Source organism: Fusarium venenatum (assembly GCF_020744135.1).
Source record: "Fusarium venenatum strain MPI-CAGE-CH-0201 chromosome Unknown EDB82scaffold_1, whole genome shotgun sequence".
Classification (NCBI taxonomy): domain Eukaryota; kingdom Fungi; phylum Ascomycota; class Sordariomycetes; order Hypocreales; family Nectriaceae; genus Fusarium; species Fusarium venenatum.
The window spans coordinates 5,173,206-5,192,734 of NW_027072129.1; the positions used below are offsets into that span (position 1 = coordinate 5,173,206).

The 19,529-nt window shown below is 47.9% G+C and overlaps 7 protein-coding genes and 3 non-coding genes across 10 annotated transcripts; 5 read left to right on the forward strand and 5 right to left on the reverse strand.

Moving 5' to 3' along the window:
- Positions 1 to 1,576: 1,576 nt before the first annotated feature.
- EDB82DRAFT_520514 (phosphatidic acid phosphatase type 2/haloperoxidase) lies at positions 1,577 to 2,732 on the forward strand (the record flags this gene model as incomplete). Its single annotated transcript, XM_025730481.1, has 2 exons — positions 1,577 to 1,723; positions 1,770 to 2,732. 2 exons carry the CDS (start codon positions 1,577 to 1,579, stop codon positions 2,730 to 2,732), a joined length of 1,110 nt encoding a protein of 369 aa, XP_025589602.1.
- Positions 2,733 to 2,891: 159 nt separating this feature from the next.
- On the reverse strand, positions 2,892 to 4,446 carry EDB82DRAFT_50217 (uncharacterized protein). Its single transcript, XM_025730480.2, has 2 exons — positions 4,051 to 4,446; positions 2,892 to 3,995 (listed from the first exon to the last, which is right to left on the reverse strand). Exons 1-2 carry the CDS (start codon positions 4,343 to 4,345, stop codon positions 3,052 to 3,054), a joined length of 1,239 nt encoding a protein of 412 aa, XP_025589601.1. The 5' UTR covers positions 4,346 to 4,446; the 3' UTR covers positions 2,892 to 3,051.
- Positions 4,447 to 4,924: 478 nt separating this feature from the next.
- Positions 4,925 to 5,035, forward strand: EDB82DRAFT_t19. The gene has a single exon. It is a non-coding gene; the product is annotated as a tRNA-Met (tRNA).
- Positions 5,036 to 5,648: 613 nt separating this feature from the next.
- On the forward strand, positions 5,649 to 5,738 carry EDB82DRAFT_t20. The gene has a single exon. It is a non-coding gene; the product is annotated as a tRNA-Glu (tRNA).
- A 530-nt stretch (positions 5,739 to 6,268) lies between these two features.
- EDB82DRAFT_t58 lies at positions 6,269 to 6,365 on the reverse strand. The gene has a single exon. It is a non-coding gene; the product is annotated as a tRNA-Glu (tRNA).
- Positions 6,366 to 7,351: 986 nt separating this feature from the next.
- Positions 7,352 to 8,682, forward strand: EDB82DRAFT_571474 (uncharacterized protein; the record flags this gene model as incomplete). The annotated part of the gene is made up of 2 exons (XM_065609918.1): positions 7,352 to 8,316; positions 8,389 to 8,682. Exons 1-2 carry the CDS (start codon positions 7,753 to 7,755, stop codon positions 8,680 to 8,682), a joined length of 858 nt encoding a protein of 285 aa, XP_065465601.1. The 5' UTR covers positions 7,352 to 7,752.
- Positions 8,683 to 9,718: 1,036 nt separating this feature from the next.
- Positions 9,719 to 12,312, forward strand: EDB82DRAFT_486951 (MBOAT, membrane-bound O-acyltransferase family-domain-containing protein). Its single transcript, XM_065608294.1, has 3 exons — positions 9,719 to 10,358; positions 10,404 to 12,009; positions 12,056 to 12,312. The coding sequence occupies exons 1-3, from the start codon at positions 10,171 to 10,173 to the stop codon at positions 12,080 to 12,082; spliced, it is 1,821 nt and encodes a 606-aa protein (XP_065465602.1). The 5' UTR covers positions 9,719 to 10,170; the 3' UTR covers positions 12,083 to 12,312.
- Positions 12,313 to 12,428: 116 nt separating this feature from the next.
- EDB82DRAFT_471252 (Alpha/Beta hydrolase protein) lies at positions 12,429 to 14,026 on the reverse strand (the record flags this gene model as incomplete). The annotated part of the gene is made up of 4 exons (XM_025730477.1): positions 12,429 to 12,914; positions 12,963 to 13,431; positions 13,484 to 13,560; positions 13,607 to 14,026. 4 exons carry the CDS (start codon positions 14,024 to 14,026, stop codon positions 12,429 to 12,431), a joined length of 1,452 nt encoding a protein of 483 aa, XP_025589598.1.
- A 106-nt stretch (positions 14,027 to 14,132) lies between these two features.
- Positions 14,133 to 16,833, reverse strand: EDB82DRAFT_50288 (Hsp90 protein-domain-containing protein). Its single transcript, XM_025730474.2, has 2 exons — positions 16,482 to 16,833; positions 14,133 to 16,431 (listed from the first exon to the last, which is right to left on the reverse strand). Exons 1-2 carry the CDS (start codon positions 16,737 to 16,739, stop codon positions 14,587 to 14,589), a joined length of 2,103 nt encoding a protein of 700 aa, XP_025589596.1. The 5' UTR covers positions 16,740 to 16,833; the 3' UTR covers positions 14,133 to 14,586.
- A 1,479-nt stretch (positions 16,834 to 18,312) lies between these two features.
- Positions 18,313 to 19,524, reverse strand: EDB82DRAFT_486961 (flavin reductase like domain-containing protein). The gene is made up of 2 exons (XM_025730473.2): positions 19,197 to 19,524; positions 18,313 to 19,145 (listed from the first exon to the last, which is right to left on the reverse strand). The coding sequence occupies exons 1-2, from the start codon at positions 19,381 to 19,383 to the stop codon at positions 18,526 to 18,528; spliced, it is 807 nt and encodes a 268-aa protein (XP_025589595.2). The 5' UTR covers positions 19,384 to 19,524; the 3' UTR covers positions 18,313 to 18,525.
- Positions 19,525 to 19,529: the final 5 nt, after the last annotated feature.

The following is a 19,529-nucleotide window of genomic DNA, read 5'->3' on the forward strand; positions in this document are numbered from 1 at the left end:
AACCCTTTTATGTCGTCCATCCATTTTCGCAGGGTATCAGGAAAGCTTATGCTGGAAGCCTTGGAGACGAAATTAGTAGGTCAGTTTGCGCTGACTTGACCACGCTTCCTGGGCTGTTTATTCTTGCAGCCTAAAACTTGGAGGCTTGTGGCTGTGTGGAACTACCTGCGCAGTTGTTGGCGCTGAGCGGGTTGCTTACTATCCTGGTAGTTTGATGGGCTGTGCTTGCAGCTGCTGACAGCTTTGCGGACCTGTCAGATCTCAATGGCATCTTGTTTCAATCGGGTAATATTTTGTTTATTTTTTCTTCTTGTCTGGTCAAATGAGAGACAGGCAACCGAGATACTGCTTTGGATCTGCAAGTGATTCAATTCTGTTTGGCTGTTGAAGCTCTTGCGAGGGATCAACATGATATGTTTCAACCAGGCGGCTCGACAACCAGTGATGGTTGACATTTGAACTGTGGTCCCCGCCAACGGGCTTCTATTTTAAGGAGGCGCCACAAGGCATCTTGGATCAAAAATCCCTACCAGTTTCTCAGCCAGGCGGAATTAATCAGTCAGCGCCCCAATTCTTTATTTCATCCCGAGTCTTGACGGAGAGATGGGATAGTGAACATATTTAGACCTAAAAAAATACACAAAAAACATGCTAATATCGTAAACTGACTCGATAAGCACGTCCCTCATTCCCTCAGCCGTCAATCCAAATGCGCCACCTCGTCTCCAAGTACGAAACGGTTGTCTTGATGTTGCGGAGTTTAGGCTTGGGGTTTTCGTACAAGTTTAAGCATGCTTCTTAGCGCGTGGGAGCTGACATCTACTGCGAGGCGTATGCAAAGACCTATATAAATACCCGCCAACAGGAGGAGTTTTCGGGACCGAACTGAAGCTTGTCTGTTGCTTCTGCGAGTATAGGTTTGTCACAATCAATCACTCCCAGGCATATGGCAAAGAATGGAGTGAGTTTGACAAGTCATGCTGATAGTGACAATGATTCAAAACCTTGATAATATACTTTGCTGCTGCTGCCTGGAAAATAGGCGTTGGGAAGGGTTTATAAGTTAACACAAGACCATCACTACTGTCTCTTCAGAGATTATATGGTTAACAGACAGAGAAGATCAGCGTGGCCCCTGGTACTAAGGATGGCACGCGTTCAATCATGGGGACGCTATACTTTTTTTGTGTTTTCTGTCGATACTACCAACCTAGGTCACAGGTGGCTACTCTCTACCATGACCTGTTCATAAAGACTGATGCATAAAACAGCAAAGATTTATCTAGTGAGTGACAGAAAAGCTAGCCTTTAGGCTTAGGATATAAAAATAAGTGATCGAAAAGTTTGGTCTAAATGGCATAAACTGATCTGCTATTTTCTGTAGCCTCTAATACCCTGAGGACGATCCCGATCGCGAATGTACACCATGACGTCAGCCATCTAAAAGCAGGCACGCGACGCATCACAAGCTCGCATGTCGTCTTTCTCTTGACTTTCATTTTTCTTTACCTGCAATAATTTTATTTCCCTAGGACATTCTTTTTTTGAGACGATATCATTTATCGTCCAGGCCGACATGCCTCTCCTTCCACGAATCAACCCGGATGTGGCCGCAACGCCTGAATCCAAGAGAGCGACACTCAAGGCTTTTTTGCGAAAATGGTTAAAAGTGAACTACCAAGATCTGCTTTGCATGGCCTTTGTTGGCGCTATCGCCTATGGTGTACGTATTCTTCCTACGTTTTTCTTCCATCACTAACAAATCCCAGATCTACCACTCTCCCGTCATCATTACACGAACATTCCCCATCACTTTCGATGCGACGTCCGGCGATATCGTCTACCCCCAATGGGCCTACCCTGACCGTGGTTGGATTATTCCTGCGTGGCTATCCGGACTGATCTCTATCGCGTTACCTATAATTACCTATGTCGTCGCTCAAATTCGGATCAAGTCAGTTTGGGATGCGAGTAACGCTATAATCGGGACAGTTTGGTCCGTAACTCTGGCGTCACTCTTCCAGGTTACCCTTAAACAACTCGTGGGCGGTTTTAGACCTTACTTTCTCGATGTTTGCATGCCTGACATATCACTCGCAAAGACGCACAACAAGACCGGCTTGAATGGAGTTGGCTTCTACCAGATCATGTACACTACAGAGATCTGCACACAGCCTGACCAGTCGAGGATTCAAAACGCAATCACGTCGTTTCCGAGTGGACATACGACCGCTGCATTTGCTGGATTCGGGTTTCTTTTCCTGTGGCTTAATGCCAAGCTAAAGGTCTGGGCAGATCACAAGCCAGCGTTCTGGAAGCTGTCACTCACTTTCATACCTGTCTTGGCGGCAGTTCTCATCGCTGGCTCTCTCACCATCGACGCTGCGCACAACTGGTATGATATCTTGGGAGGAGGTTTTATCGGCACGGTCATGGCGTTTGCTAGCTACCGCTCTACCTACGCTTCAGTCTGGGATTGGCGTTTCAATCACCTCCCACTTCAGGAGACGGAATCTTTTCGATATGGCTTCGATGGAGACTTGGATTATGCAGCGCAAACACTATCCATGGCTGCTGGATGGGGAGGCAAGAAGGTTAGGTTGCCTGAAAGCTCGAGCGGTCCTGCTATCAGCACCGAGTCTACCCTTCGTAGTGGCGCTGAGGAGATAGAGAACCTGGACGCGAACACTAGAAGGAAGCGAAGGGGACCTGTGGGTGAAGAGGCTGTTTAGTCATGATGCATGGTTAGCAAGGAGTAACGAGGGTATGAATGGTGAATGAGTATTTTTAATATGTTTGTATAGCATTCTATTCGGATTATGGAACTTTGATTCATGGCTATTGAAGGTGCTGCTGACGAAAAGACATTTGTTGCTACATGAGGTCTGTATCCTGCTCAAGCACGATGGTCTGGCTCACGACTAATGGATGAATAAACAGATGTATCATATAACAATCTAAAAGACTTGAGCATTGTCACGAGAAACAAATAAACCTCGATAGGTGAGGATCTAAGAAGAAGCCCGTTCTGTCCTCACCGAAATCCTGAACCTAATTCTTCTCCACAACCTCATAACCGGGCAGGTCTTCCGTACTATGAATAGTGGTGGGAGATGTAACTATGAGCATTGGAGGCTCTTGAGTCTTCTGGCTCGGAAGTTCATCGACCCTTTCTGACTTTTCAGATCCACCAATCTCAGACTCTTGAGGTTCATCGGTGTATCTTTCTAGCTTTTCAAAGCTACGAGTCTTGGACTCTTCAGGCTCATCGGTATATCTTTCTTGTTTCTCAGACAGGATAGAATCACCAGAGATAGAGTCACCAGGGGTGGGAGATTCGCCCACGGCCTGTACGACAGTGCGATCATATGTAACCCGTCCCTCGAGTGCTTGGAGCACTTCAAAAAGAGGCTTAGCACCCATGGGCCAAGCAACATCACCAAGCAAGACCTTCTCTGCTGTGATACCGCGCTCGTTGTAAAATGCGGCATTGGCATCGCCTCGTGCAACAACAATAGTACCATCAATCTGAATACCCGCCCACAAACCACGACTCTTCATATAACTCCACACTGGTCGAGCAGCAGTCTTGCTGAGGGCCGCCTCGATGCTGCCGCCTGTTCCAACAGGACCAACAGCAATGGAACCTGCTGCGCCGAGTGATACACGAGGCTTGGTAAAGGCGGCAACTTGCTCAGGGGTGTTGAGAACGCAGACGCAGTCGTAAACATCAAGACCAAAGACAAAGCCCGCACCGAGTGTGCTTACAATGAATGAAGAGGGAGGAGACCAGGTGCCGTCTGCGCGACGAGAGATGACTACGCCGGAGCCACCGGAGAGAGAGCCATGGCAGGCGCCGGCACGAATGACATTGAATATGGCGAGACCGGCGGCGCTTTGAAGAACGTTGGGAGGGATCTTGATCATCGACTTGCGAGTGAGACCTGTGGGGTGGAGAGGCCCTTTGCTGTTGCGAGATGTAGAAGAGCTGAGGTCTGAAAGTGCAAGTCAGTACTGTTCATTCTTATACATGCAGATAGGAACACTCACTGGTAAAAGAGTGAAGAATACGAGCAGCCTTGGCGCACTCCTTGTCCATAGTAGTAGGCCACCACCCTTCAGCTCCAATCAAGTTTGCAGCTTTGTTGAGCGGCGAACCAGCCTTGGAGCTGATTTTGTGGAAGCGTTGGCCTACAGTTGGCTTATTGTGAGGAACAGCATCTCGGTCTTGTGGTTGAGTATGGTAGTATTCTGTGTTGTCTGGTTGAATGCTGTAGGAGGGAGATTGACCGGCTTGTTTGAGAGGGTCAACATCGATGTAGCTGTTGGTGGGATGGGCAGTCATGATGAAAGATATATGGAATTGTATGAATTGAAGATGAATAAAAGGAAATTAAGGTGAAGGCTTGAGAGAATGTTATTGTTCTGGCCATCTTGATCCAGATCACTCATCCTTATATGTTAGACACCTTTCCGCCTAGCCCGCAGAGTGCCAGAAACGTCAAGTTATCAGGACTACAAAAGACAAAATTAGTAAATCAGCTTATGCTATTTAGATGTCACTTTTAGATCATTTATTTTTGTATCATACAACCCAGAGGTCAACGTTTCTGTCACCTGTGAGCCAACATGCCTTGCATTCTCTTCAATAAAGAGTCTACGCAATCTCATCCAACCAGATACTAAAACATCATCGCCCCCAGGCGAAGTAAAACGCGGCCGCCTAATATTGATGGATGTGTAGTGCGTGGACGGGAGGCGCAGCATTGTCATAAAAGGACTAAAGAGCGAAGCGAGAGCGAATGACGATCCGCGAATGTACCAAAAAGAGCGAGACTCACATGACAGCACGTGCTTTCTTACATAGGAGAGAATCAGAGCATTCCTTCCATCTTCGGAAAACAATCTTAGTTTCCTATAACATGTCGGTGTGGCTCAGTTGGTTAGAGCGTTGGTCTCATAGTTGTGAACCATGACTTGGTTGTAATAAATCAGGGTAATCCAAAGGTCGAGAGTTCGAGCCTCTCCACCGACATCCTTTTGCCCGTTGCATCGTCTGGAGGGATCTGCATGCCATGGATGGTTAATCAACAGCCGCCCCCAACCTCACAGACAGATCAACAGCGAGATAACTACTGGATTTTTTTTTTGTGCCTCAGTTATAGAATATCAGTTAGTGGTATCTGTAACTGAAGTTACTCTCGCTTTACGGTGGTGTTTCTGACTCTTGAAATGTCGCTAGACAAGTTCATGATACTGTAAACTTACTGCAACCAACAACATCCTCAACTTTCTCACTGAGCCAATGCCCTTTATCATTATAATGGAAGACAATTTACAACAACATCGATGCCGCATTTAGACTAGTTATCACGTACAGTAGCGTCTTGAGGAATACAATCCTGCTCATGGGATGGATAACAAACAATACACTCCGCAAGCCAAGAGGCTGTCTGCATGTCAAGTTGTTTCCTGCTAAACAGGTCAGCGGCTAGGTTCCTGATATATGGCAGTACAAACTATAGCAAACGGGTGCTCAAGTGAAGCAGCCACGATTTACTCTCAAGAGATGGACCCGTTTCGTGTCTTGCTTAGCACCACCACGAGGTTGGAACAATTTTGCAACCTCAACCTCCAACAAATTACCATCCGGTATGGTGTAGTGGCTAACATTTCGCGCTCTCATAACTTGAGAGATCAGTACCGCGGAGCCCAGGGTTCGATTCCCTGTACCGGAGTTTCCTTTTGCTATCCTTTTTACCTATAGGCGCATATCCTGCTTTGTTTCATCGGTCGACAAGCCTCTAGACAAGCGCTGGAGGGATTCAATTTTTAGTCCTAGTGGGTTCAACAGATACCACTGTCTCTGGCATATATGTGCTGTTTCTGTATTAATATTCTCTATCAGACGCTCTTCTTGTTCACAAGTGTTAGAGAGGTATCCTCTTTTACAATGAGAAGCCAGCAGCTCGAGAGGCTTTTCTCGAGAGACAGGAATTAATTACGAAGCGCACTATTACTCAAGTCTTTCTAGGCTAGAGAAACAACAATGAGCTATCTTACTCCCATTTTAATTATAGCACATTGCCAGTTATACACTCTTAGTACTGGACACTTGGGGTTTGCAAAATAGAGTATATACTTACCAAGACACTCACTACAGTTTTCACTGCCGGATAACACTGTTCTTGAGCTGCCTGATGCCTGCTCCTGCATACATCCTTGAGTTGTTGTCCTTCCTCTTCTGTAGGGGAGCAAAAAAAACTAACTCCGGTACAGGGAATCGAACCCTGGGCTCCGCGGATCGAGATGATTCTCTCTCATTTAATGAGAGCGCGAAATGTTAGCCACTACACCATACCGGATAATGGTTCATGATTGAGGGTGAGCAGTGGGCGTCTAAGATGCCGAAGCTCTCTCCTGGACAGCTACCAACGCAGTGCGTCTCCTGTCGTAGCGGATGGGATATATCAGTAGCCAATGTGTCCTGGTATCCTGAGTAGCGATGATTGTGTTGATAATGCAGGAGTTAGGGCAGAGTTGGCGATTGTTAAGTTAATCCCCGCACAGAAAGTAAAAGACAAGATTAAGCTCAAGCTTCAGATCGGAAACGTGGTTTCTCAAAATGGCAAGTCCTATCCCATCGATGTAATCATCGTTAGTCATCCACCAAAAGTTAGCAAACAACCCCCCTAGTAACTTCCATCTTGCTATCCCCTTTCCTCTCTATCAACAACGACATATTGCATAACTGTCTAGCGTGCACCATACCGGATGGAGCAGTTAACATAGCGTCATGGAATAGCAACTAGATCGTTCTTGTTGCACCGAGTTTAACAAAAGTCAACTGGGCAGACTACTTTAATGATAAGAGGACTGGCTGTCTAGCCCTATTGTACTTTAGCCCACTGTCTGTCTTACTGGTCATATATAACGACTCTATATTTGGGGGCATCGGCATAGTCATCAAGGCATAGGATATATAATACAATTGCCTATAGAACTGAGGAATTCCATTGACATATAGCATTAGAATAATAATTGGCCAGTGTCATTATGAAAGTAAGGCTATTCCTTCTGTAAACAACGTAAACTTGATTGTTGTTATATATTGAAAGAAGTACACTTTGGGTTATGCCTTGTTCTGGTTTAATAGGAAAACACTTGAGGGTTGACGAAAGGTACATACAGACTAAACACAAACCGGTCGGACTCGAGCGCAGTCTTAGGCTCAGTTATATAAAAAGATTATAACAAGTGATGCCTCGTGCCAGAGTGGTATTAATCTTGATCAGCCTTTTGGAAAGTTTGCAAGCGGCTGGCACTAACACCGGTATCTTTATAGGGGCGAGATTAGAACTACGCTTCATAGGTGACTGTGAGCGCTGTTGTTTTTATTAATTACCTTTATTGATGGCCTGAGGTGGGCTTGGTGAATCACTGTTGGCCGGTGATGCGGTTTGTCACTGCTGCCAGCTGCCAGCCGCACATCTGTTTGTTTATATCCCAATCCCCCTCCACTCCCCTGTTCAATCCCAATTCTCAACATTAACATCAACTTCAGGAGCCTCTTCACTTGCTGGCCTCTCCCTTCCAGAGGTTGTGCTTGTTAACCTCGCTTCCTGCTTGCGATCTATACAAAAGTTAGTATTGGGATATCGCCATCTATTTGTGAGTTTTGTCAGCCGACTGCGCGTAAGAAACATCTGCTAATATGATCCAGAGACAAAGAGGTCCAAGGCATGCTACAAAATGGCCGCTGAAGGATCAGACCTAAATGTCTCGTCGCAAGAGCCTTCACAACAATCTTCGACACCCTCGGCTATGGCTGCTGGGCCACAGTTGATAGGAGCAACGTATCTGATGACGCGAGAGAGAGCCATGGCGCATGCTGGCGACATCGCCAAGAACCTAGGGCATCGAGGCTTTGATCAAGCATCTCTTGTCTCACAATTGAACGAATGGCTATCGCTGCCTGTGATCAAAGTGCTCAGCGAGGACATGAAGAACAGAGTCTCTATTTGGTGCCAACAGCACAGCCGGGGATGGCTTGATGCAATTCGGGACGCAGATGAAGACATCATGGAATATAAATATTTTACCCTCGAAGAGCCGGCTACTACGATCCCGACTATTCAAAGTGCTACCGAAGAGAACATTCGCCAATGGATGCAAGAGATCCTGCACGAGCAGCGGGAATCCACAGCCAAAATAATGGCCAAGATTGATGGTTTACAGCACCCAGACCAAACCTCTCCAGCTGGACCTCCTACCAAACGCCGGCGGACAAGCACGCGAAGCATTTCAAAGAACGTGGTGATGGACAATCTTTAGAAGATTGACGAGGGGTTATGCCATCTCCTGGGAGAAGACAGCGAGCTCCTTCAGTGTTTCCGCGACTATGCTGTCAGTGTTGACCCAAACTTTCCCGATGCTGGATCAAAGTCCAGCGGAAAGGCTTTCTGGTCAAAGGGCCAACTAGAGAACTTCCGAAAAGAAGCGCGGGAGTTGGGACTCGGTATCCTCGAATACAAGCTTCTCGACCGAACAGTCCAGGAAATGGATGAAGGCGGTCTGAGCATGGCGAACATTGCCGCACTATCTCGCCAACTGGTGTCTCGGGAACAGTACGAGAATTTGGAAGCCAAGTTCCCGTTCCCAATTGTTTGCGACCAAGAATAAGAGTGGTAGATGTGTATAATGAGAACCATTGTGGCTTACGCAGGGGAAGGCCATGGGGCAGAAATCATTTGGTCAAGAATGGGAGCTCGTGGAAATTGTCTAGTTGCTAAGTGTGTTTGGAACATCAAGTCCCAGGAGATTTATATAGAGATGGTCGGCAAAAACGGGGTAATAGGGATCTGTTGAGATGGTGTTTATAGAGAATTTAGTCGTACCTCAATAAGCACAACTCTAACAAGGTCTTTAGCAAGCGAGAGGCGGACTTTGATTGTGGCTTTTGTATTGAGTATGTGAATATGGGCAAGGTAAATGTCGTTAGTCTTGATATATGGTGTTGAGACCTTGGAGGTTATTTTGTCAAATCGACGTCGAATTTGTGTATAAAGGTCGACATGCTACTGAGGTCACCAAACTAGCATCAATCACGTACTGTCTTCGTGTCTTGTGTGCTTCTCATCGCGTTTTAATGTATCGGCTAGTGGGTAGCAGAAAAGCTGGCCTCCCAAGTCTTGAGGTATGAAAACAAATCGTCCAAGGTTTGGTCTCAATAGCATAAACTAGCCTGCTAATCTCGTCTCTTAGCTCCTAATACCCTGAGGATTAGTGATGATTAAGAAACGACTCGGATAGCGAGGAGAACATATGCTGCAAGGATTCTGATACGAAACGGATTGTGGGAGAAAAGGCCAACCGTTCGAAACTAGCCGTGGACGAATAAGAGCAAAGGAAACGACACGCGGAAACGAAAGAAGGGTACAGCGATATATGATACGCGTATAGTTGCTGTTTGGCAAGGGTGCATTGGACATGCATTAACGACGTTTCCTTATGAATATCTGTTGTACGAGGAAGTGATTCTGCCTGAACGAGGCGAATTGACTTTTGTTGACTTTTGATAGACGGTATCTTTAGGTCACGAGGATTGAATGAGTTGTCATGAGTAGAGATTACTTGAGTGCGTGCAGAAATGACGAAGGACCCCAACTCCTTGTTACGTCATGGGATAAAGTTAGGGGTTCACTTCAAAAAGGACAGCCCTGGAGCTCCATTTCTAGCTGTCATCCGCCGCTGCCTCCGCTGTAACCCCAAACCAATTCCCCATCGATCGACCAAATATTTAGGTCCCTTAGTAAAAGGATTCAAACAAACAAGTATTGTCACTTCTTGGCTGTCTTGCAGTTACGTCGCTCCTTTTTCCCCCCTTCCCTTACAGAGTTGTATCTGCCGCTCTTCCTTCTATATTACCCCTCGATAAGTCACGACCCCTTCTCAACGTCGTTGACGACACCACAAGTCTAAAAGACAAGCTACTTTTAGCTCCCTCGGAGCCATTCGCTGTTGTCTCACATTTACGACAAACTTGACTCAAGTCTTGTTTCTGACTTTCCGTCCTCGCCGAGCGACTACTCCAACATAATAGTTCTACTGAACGTTGCCGAATGAATCCTCAACATTGAGCGCGACATAACACCACACAACACCGCGACCATGAGCTCTTCGATAGAGACTCTTCCTAATGGGAATGGCCATGCTGGCGAACATGACCATGTCCTTCGTCCTCGACCGCGCAAACCGAAGCATTCACAAGTCTCTGATGTTGTTCGCATGACGACAAGCGATGGTGAACACCTAATGCCCGATAACGCCAGCACAGGATCAGCAAGTGGTTTGACTAGGTATGAAGATCAAATCTTCAACGAGCCCAAGCTAATTGTATACAGTGGTCGCTCTACACCCGTCCCAGAGAATGCGCCTCCATCCGTCAAGTCCCTTTCTACCGCTCGAAAACAAGTTCGCGCCGAGCAACGCCGCCGTATATTCCCCACGATCGAGTTCGCCTCACGCGTGAGTCACTTCGACCCCGAGAGTGATTATAGAGACTTCCATGGCTTCTTCAACTTGTTCTGGATCGGTCTTGCCATTATGGGCATCACTTCCATGTTGCGCAATCTTAAAGATACTGGCTTTCCTCTGAGAGTGCAAATATGGGGTCTCTTTACTGTCAAGCTTTGGCACCTTGCCATTGCTGATTTTCTCATGGTTGCGACGACTGCTGTCAGTCTACCTCTGAACCGTGCGGCAAGGAAAGCCAAGCCAGGCAGCTTTCTGGACTGGGATCGAGGTGGAATTGCTATCCAGAGCATTTACCAGGTTGCTTGGCTCACTCTTTGGATCATTGTCCCTTTCTACTTTGAGTGGACGTGGACCTCCCAGGTGTTCTTCCTCCTACATACCATGGTCCTTCTGATGAAGATGCACTCTTATGCTTTCTACAACGGACACCTATCGCAAACGGAGAAGCGATTGCACGCTCTCGATAACCCTTTCTCGCCTCACGACCGACGTCCCGCTTATCAATACCCCAGCACCGATTTGCCTGCCAGCGTCACAAAGGTAGAATCTACTAGTACCAGCGCTAAGAAGCGTCGTCGACAACGGCAGAAGAAGCAAGAAGCCAAGCAAAATGGTATCAACGGTCACAAGAGCAATGATGATGAACCTATCAACCATGACCTCCTAGCTCCCAGCCCCGTCGCCAGCCCCAACAACAGTGCCGATGAAGTCGACGAGTTAAGAGAGGACCTCGCCCGCGAGCTTACGAGTCCCATTGGCAATGTCACTTACCCAAACAACCTGACTTGGTCCAACTACACGGATTACATCTTTTGCCCGACGCTCTGTTACGAGATCGAGTACCCCCGAACATCACGCATTAACTGGATTAATCTGATTTCCAAGATTGTCGCCACATTTGGCTGCATCTTTCTCTTGACCATTATTTCAGAAGACTTCATCCTACCAGTCCTTTTGGATGCCTCGGAACGTCTCGATGCCGTGCCGGCAGTATCCTCCGTGTCTGAGAAGCTTCTCATCTTGGCCGAGACCATCTCATGGCTTCTTTTCCCTTTCATGCTTACATTTCTCCTCGTTTTCCTTGTCATTTTCGAATATGTCCTTGGCGCATTCGCTGAAATCACCTTTTTCGCTGACCGACACTTTTACTCTGACTGGTGGAACTCGACAGATTGGATGGAGTTCTCCCGTGAATGGAACATTCCTGTCTACAGCTTCCTCCGACGTCACGTTTATAGCGCTTCTCGACCTCGAATTGGTAGAGGCGCTGCCACTGCTCTTACTTTCCTCATCTCGGCATTTGGCCACGAGATAGTCATGGCATGTATTACAAAGAAGTTCCGTGGATATGGCTTTGTCTGCCAAATGCTTCAGCTACCCATTGTTATGCTTCAGCGTACACGATGGGTTCGTGGCAAGGAAACCTTGAACAATGTCTGTTTCTGGGCTTCAATGGTTCTTGGTCTCAGCATGGTAAGTTTACTTTGTTCCCCCTGAAACGCCACTAACAAAGTCATAGATTTGTGCTCTCTACGTTCTTGTGTAGTCGATGCATATTTGCACCGAATTGCAATTGCACGAATATGCTGGCCATATCTAGCGATTGTTGAATTCTCGAACTGAAGGAGAAACGGTCCCATAGGAATCTTTATTTACCACGTACAAGTACAAGAGTGGTCGTTCAGGGCCAGCACAGGATTGGACTATTGTTTACCACATTATAAAGATAGATAGATAGATACCCCCATAGTCAATAGTGACTTTTGTTCTTTCAAGTCTTACGTCAATCTATGTATTGAATTGCACTATATACCTACAAGTATGTATGTTTGCCAGATATCAGGTTTATGTCCAACCACTAGGCATTAGACTGATTGCACCCGTACTATCTACTACTTAGCACCAGCTTTGCTACATCCAGTCTCCATGCTAGTCCAGACATATGGCTTCACAACAACCTTATTGTCTGACCCAAAGGCAATCCCCTGTTGAACTCCTGTCTTTGGCGTCGGTTTCCATCCCTTCCGTGTCAAACCCGCAGAAGGATCCTGCGCAAAAGCAAGCCAATAATCCTGCATAGCGTGGCTGACCTCGTACTCAAACTTGCTTGACTTTCCACGGGCTTCGTCATGAGTTCCCATGATCAGTGGTAGCTCGGCGCTGTGGAACGCACCCTCTCCTCCAGGCATAATGTTGGTAAAGTTGGGGGAATACATATATCGCCATGTGTTTGCGCCTGCTGAAGATCGAAGGATAGTCTCGTAGTGCGCCGGGCAGTGGAAGGTATTATCGGGCTTGGCTTGATCCGAAGACTGGTCTCCTTGCGCTGGAGGGTCAGTCAGGTCTCCTTCGTCTCGGTTTGTTCCAATGATCGTAGGCTGATGAGACGGTCAGTATTGATAGACAGGAGGCTGAGGTCAACTTACAAGTTTGGCAACATTGGGGATTTTGTCAGTGTAGTCGGAGAACACAGTCCGTTCATCAACAACAGGGACAAAGCTCATAGTCTTTGCTTCCTCGACATGTCTCTGGAGATCCTTGAAAGGAACACGTCGTAGACACTCAACATAGTCACGCCTGCATCCGAACGATTTGGCAAGCGAAGTAAAGTTGCTCTTCGTGTCATCATTTCCCCTCAACCCGAGGAAAGCAGATCCCGAGTCCTCAATGTATCCAGCAGCGATGGGAGTGTGGGGATACGCATACTGGTAGAATGCCACAGAAGCGGCGCCGGCGCTCTGGCCCCAGAGAATAATACGTTTGGGATCACCACCGAAGCGCGATATGTTGTCGTTGACCCATTTGACTGCGAGACGTTGGTCAAGGAATCCCAAGTTCTGCTGTTTAGGGTTAAGACTGGGGGCATTGGGGAAGCCAAAAACTCCGAGACGGTAACTAAGTAGCAGAGCGATTAGTATACAACTTGTGAGAGTGAGCGATGACATACTTGATGCTGACAACAATGTGCTTTTGACTTCTCTCAACCCAGTTCTTGGGGATCTGATAAACAATATCACCACCGCCCTGCACTTATTAGATCAAGCCATCTCACGTAGAATGCAACACATACCGATGCGAAACCTCCTCCATGGATCCAAACAATCACAGGAAGCAGTTTCGCTTTGGGGCAAAGGGCCTGCTCCGGCGCCCAGACATTCAGGAAAAGACAACTCTCGCTCGTGCTGTTATGCTTGATGAGAAACTCGGGAGCCCAAGGACCGCCAACACCAGGTTCACTCTGAGCACAATTAGGACCAAACGATGTAGCCTTGAGTGTTCCGAAATGGCCACTAGGTATGGCTGGCTCCCATCGTCGATGTTCACCATAAGGAATACCGAGAAACTGGGCAACGTTGGAGGAGTCGTCTTTGAAACCTTCCAGCACACCGTTTTGAGTCTTGACTTTTAGACTTGCAGCGCAAATATCACTAGCCAGTGCAACGGCCAGACCTGAGAGGACGGCCAAAACGTTAAAGGCGCCCATCTGCATAGTTGGCTATTGGTGTCTACAAACTATCTAGACAATAACGGTGAGTACAGCACAGAATTCAACGGCTTTATAGTCGCACCAAGTCCACCATACAAGGATTGAGCCGAACCGACTGCTCTTTCTGCAACAGCCGAGTCCAATATGCGGGGGAATATCTGGGTCTGATGTAGTATTCCGGCGATCATGTCCAAGACTGTATTGCCGACCCGACTACCATAGATCCGAAATTCAAAAGGTTGGGAAGTTCAACCAGTCAACTCAAGTACCTGCAGTTAATAGATGAATGTACAGTCATAGCCAGGTTCAGTCACAATGATTCACAAGTTGTTCTATACCATTTCCATTTCGCATCTACTTCATCTCTCTCGTGATCATAGAGCTAACTAGAGTTACACCTCGTCCTACTTCTAGAACTGAGGAATTATGGCAGATAAGGCGGCTGCTCAAATCCGACAAGTCCGCATAAAAACCAGAAAACAAAGACCTTGTTGCTCATAAAAACCGAAACCCTTCAACTCCGTTGACTTTTTATGGTATCCCGTTTAGAATGCATTGATCGTTTAGTCGACCTCCTCCATGGCGCTGTCACCCGCGGCGGCAGCGACAGGGGCGTCGGTAGCATCAGCATCAGCAGGAGCGGAGTCATCCTCCTCAATGTTGAGGCCGAGCTGGACAAGCTTGTGGATGCGGTCGGCGAAACCAGCAGGCTCCTCAATGGTGAAGCCAGAGACAAGGAGAGAGGTCTCGAAGAGGAGCTGAACGATGGACTTGACAGTGCGGTCATTCTCACCGTCGTTCTCAACCTTCTTCTTGAGCTCCTGGACGATAGCAGACTTGGGAGAGATCTCGAAAGTCTTCTTGGAGGACATGTAGCTGGACATGGAGGTGTCACGGAGGGCCTGAGCCTTCATGATACGCTCCATGTTGGCGGACCAACCGAACTGACCAGTTCGGATAGCGCAAGGAGAGGAGCCGAGCTTGTGAGAGACGACAACCTTCTCGACCTTGTCGCCGAGGACGTTCTTGAGAGACTTGGCAAGGTTCTCGTACTCCTTCTCCTCCTCCTCACGGGCCTTCTTCTCCTCCTCGGTCTCCTCGAGCTCAAAGTCCTTGGTGATGTCGACAAGCTTCTTGCCCTCGAACTCCTTGAGCTGAGTCATGGCGTACTCATCAATGGGGTCAACGAGGAACAGAACCTCGAAGCCCTTCTCGCGGAGAGCGTCAAGGAAGGGAGACTTGGAAACAGCGTTGATGGACTCGCCAGTGATGTAGTACATGTTGTTCTGGTGCTCGGGCATGCGAGTGACGTAGTCGGTGAGGGAGGTAAGCTCATCACCAGACTTGGTGGAGTTGAATCGGAGGAGCTTGGCAAGGATGGATCGGTTCTGGGAGTCCTCGTGGATACCAAGCTTGAGGTTCTTGGAAAAGGCGCTGTAGAACTTGTCGAACTGCTCCTTGTCCTCGGCGATCTCCTGGAAGAGCTCAAGAGACTTCTTGACGATGTTCTTCTTGATGACCTTCATGATCTTGTTCTGCTGGAGAGTCTCACGAGACAGGTTGAGGGGGAGATCCTCAGAGTCGACAACACCCTTGACGAAGCCGAGCCACTCAGGGATGAGGTCGGTAGCATCGTCGGTGATGAAGACACGGCGGACGTAGAGCTTGATGTTGTTCTTGGTCTTCTTGGTCTCAAAGAGATCAAAGGGAGCGCGCTTGGGAACGAAGAGGATGGCACGGAACTCGAGCTGACCCTCAACGGAGAAGTGCTTGACAGCAAGGTGGTCCTCCCAGTCGTTGGAGAGGGACTTGTAGAAGGAAGCATACTCCTCTTGGGAGATGTCCTGAGGGTTGCGAGTCCAGATGGGCTTCTGCTTGTTGAGCTCCTCCTCCTCGATCTTGGTCTCCTTGATCTTCTTGGTCTTGGGCTTCTTCTCCTCCTCATCATCATCGACCTCCTCGATCTTGGGCTTCTTGTCATCACCCTCCTCGGTGACCTCCTCGGCCTCCTCATCGGGGACCTCCTTCTCGGTCTCCTTCTCGACGTGGAGGTAGATGGGGTAAGAGATGAACTCGGAGTGCTTCTTGATGACCTCCTTGATCTTGCTCTCGTTCAGGTAGTCGGTCTGCTCCTCCTTGAGGTGGAGGATGATGGAGGTACCGCGGCCGAGCTGCTCGCTGTCGGTGTCCTCGGTGATAGAGAAAGTACCACCAGCGCTGGACTCCCAGATGTACTGCTCGTCATCGTTGTTCTTGGAGATGACGGTGACACGGTCGGCAACAAGGTAGGCGGAGTAGAAACCGACACCGAACTGACCAATCATGGAAACATCGGCACCGGCAGTGAGGGCCTCCATGAACTGCTTGGTACCGGAGCGGGCGATCGTACCCAGGTTGTTGACAAGGTCCTGCTTATCGTTAGTACTGTAACAGGCAACTAGTAGGCGGTTCAACTTACAGCCTTGGTCATACCAATACCGGTATCCCGGATGGTAAGGGTCTTGTTGGCCTTGTCGGGGATGATGTCGATTCGGAGGTCCTTGCCAGACTCAAGCTGGCTAGGGTCCGCAAGGGACTTGTATCGGATCTTGTCTAGGGCATCGGAGGCGTTGGAGACAAGCTCTCGGAGGAAGATCTCCTTGTTGGAGTAGACGGTGTTGATGATAAGAGAGAGAAGCTGAGAGATCTCAGCCTGGAACTCGAAAGTCTCAGACATGGTGTCGGGTATCAAAGGGAATTCGTGACTGTTAAAGACGTTAGAAACTGGAATAAGAATTGAATTTATAATTGTAAAAGTTTGGTCGGTGAGGTGGGCAGAATGGAGGGGTACAGAAAGCTCTAGAAATCGAACTTCACCAGGAACCACCAGCGTAAGCAGAAATAGCGAATCTAATAAACAGTAGTCTGCTGGAAGATTCTGAAGCTATTTGAGCTGCAACAGAGGTTTACCAAAGAATGGTGAAGAAGAATTCTAAGCAAGCTGCGTGCAAGGCTGATAGATGTGTAGCGGGGGACGCAACGGCAAAGACGTACCTTGAGATATTCGTTACAAAAAGGAAAAGGCTAAAGACAAGATTGCTCGTCTAAAGTTGAGTGAATCTCCTGGTGAGAGAGAAAAGGAGAATGTTCAAAAGCGTGAGAGAGATGTGATGTTTGGAGAGAAAGGGAAGAAAGGTCGAAGCAGAGGCAGTACAAGAAAAATATGTAGGCTGGCGGCCGGCCCCTCCTTCCTTCCATCTGGTTCTCCCAATGTGAAGGGTTCCATGAGATTCCACGGCCCCAGAGTCCACCTAGCGCCGCCTACAGCTGCCTTCCCCCGCCTTCCGTTACCCATGTTTTACTGGTACTGAGGGGCACTGGAAGGCAGCCATAGCAACCGCCCGACTTTTACACGCACTACGGCAAGTGGCCAACGCTATCACTGCAGTTTGCCTCTTCTCTGACTTGTCTGGTCTCCATTCCATTTGCCTTCCATCCATTGTATCCTCTCATCTTTGCGCTTTACAGTGAATGGGATGGTACGTATACGCTTACTCCAAAAAAATGTATCAAGGGACTAGGCGGCAAAGTCCACGTTTGTCTAGTACGATCTCGATTGATTGGCCAGACTTTGCTAGAGTCTTCCACGTTTTTAAATGCATCGCCTCAGAATGTTCATCTTTTGCGAATTCAAGTACCACAAGCTCCCGAATCAAATATTAGACTATCACGATAGCGGGAACAGAGATTTCACCGATCTACATGATTCATCCAAATTTTCTGTGATGGCGAATTCCGTTCATTGTTTGTCAGTAGCAGAAGAGCCTCATTATCGTTATTGTTTTGTCTTCGAGTAGTCGAGGGTCTACAAGACAACCCCTCATTCGAGGCTGAAAAGGACCCCTGTTCTTCATGTTCCTAGACTTTCTAGCAAGGTCCACCGCTTCCTTTCCCCGGCAAAAAAGACGACCCCTCGATCTGGTCGAATCTTCTAGCCATCCAGACAGGCGGATGATTGTGTTGCCTGGCGGTTTTGCTTGAAAATGGATCCAATTGAGGCCCGTCAATCATAACAAGTTGGGCTGTAGCTGTGCTGGGCCGTTGCAATTTATGCATAAACCAATAAGATTTGTTATCGAAACTAACAAGGCTGAGTACAGACGGTTGAGGTACCAATGGGGGCCAAAAATGAGGCGGGCTGCAGGAGACTTGAGATTGCCTAGAGCCCAGAACATCAAGATCTGACACCCAAGGCTTAATTGCCGTAACTGGGAGTTTCCGTAATTGCCCCTGCTGGTTTCCAGATCCAACAATCATGATGATAGCAGCCGACATGAATAGAAACCAGCCCAAAATTTCACGATGGGGAATATTCGTACAATTCGATAATACATCTCTCATAATCATACATCGTGAACCTTCGAGAAGCGTACGATAACTCCTTGCTCTCCACCCTACCCTATATCGTTACACACAGCTTACAGTCTAACATCATACTCTTATACCAGCTTTTGATATATCATTTACATCTCCAACACTCCTCCAACCTGTCTATATTTCCTATCCGCATACACAAGTCCAAAATCCTCATCCTCTTCTTTTTCAACTCTCACCATCTCCACCACCTCTCCAACCACAATGACATGATCTCTCACTCTCATAAGACCCTCTTCAGGTGCATCCTTTAGCACCCTACACCGTAGTGCAAACATGACGCCCTCCTCTTTCAAAATAGGTGCTTCATCACCGTTTTGAGTATAATCAAGCCCTTGGAATGCATGCCCGCCAACATTACCCTTTGTAAAGTGACTCGCTACACTTGCGCCCCGCTCATCCCCAGAGAGAACGTGCACGTTAAACTCCCCGCTCGCTCTTATAGCATCCAGCGTTCTGCTCGGTATCGCAATGTTGAAGTTAACAAGAGGTGTCGGTGTAAGTGTAAGAGAGGTAAACGATGACATTGTCATGGCCCGTGGGCCATCGTCAGGTTGGTTGGACGTGCATACCACCACACTGTGGGGGAGAAGACGCATTATAGAGCGGAGCTGTTCGGGGAGAGGAACTTGTTTGGTCGGATGAACGGTCGGAGGAGTGGCTGGTGATGTATGCCATGGTTTTGAGGTGGAAGTGTGATTTCTTCTATCTATAGTACACATCATTAGCTAGAGTATCAATAAGGACGATGAGAGCTCACTCTGAATAGGCCATTGGTACGAATAAGACCTTGATATTGACCCAGAAGGTATCTCATAGCCTTCACGTCCCACTAAAGACCTTCTCCAACGTTCAACATTCCGTAGAGAGCCCAACCCTCTTGTCCCGCCTCTCGTCATGACAAGTGCTGTCGCAGCGCCATTGCGCAGCGCTAGGGAGCTCTTCATTGCCCAACACAGCGCATTATCAACAAATGTACTTGCGGGAACCGTATTGATCGCTCTGGATCCTCTCTGCGATCGAAAGAAGAAAGGCACGTTTTATTTCACTCGTTTCGCAAGCTTAGGACTCCGACGCCAGTCTCGAAATGACG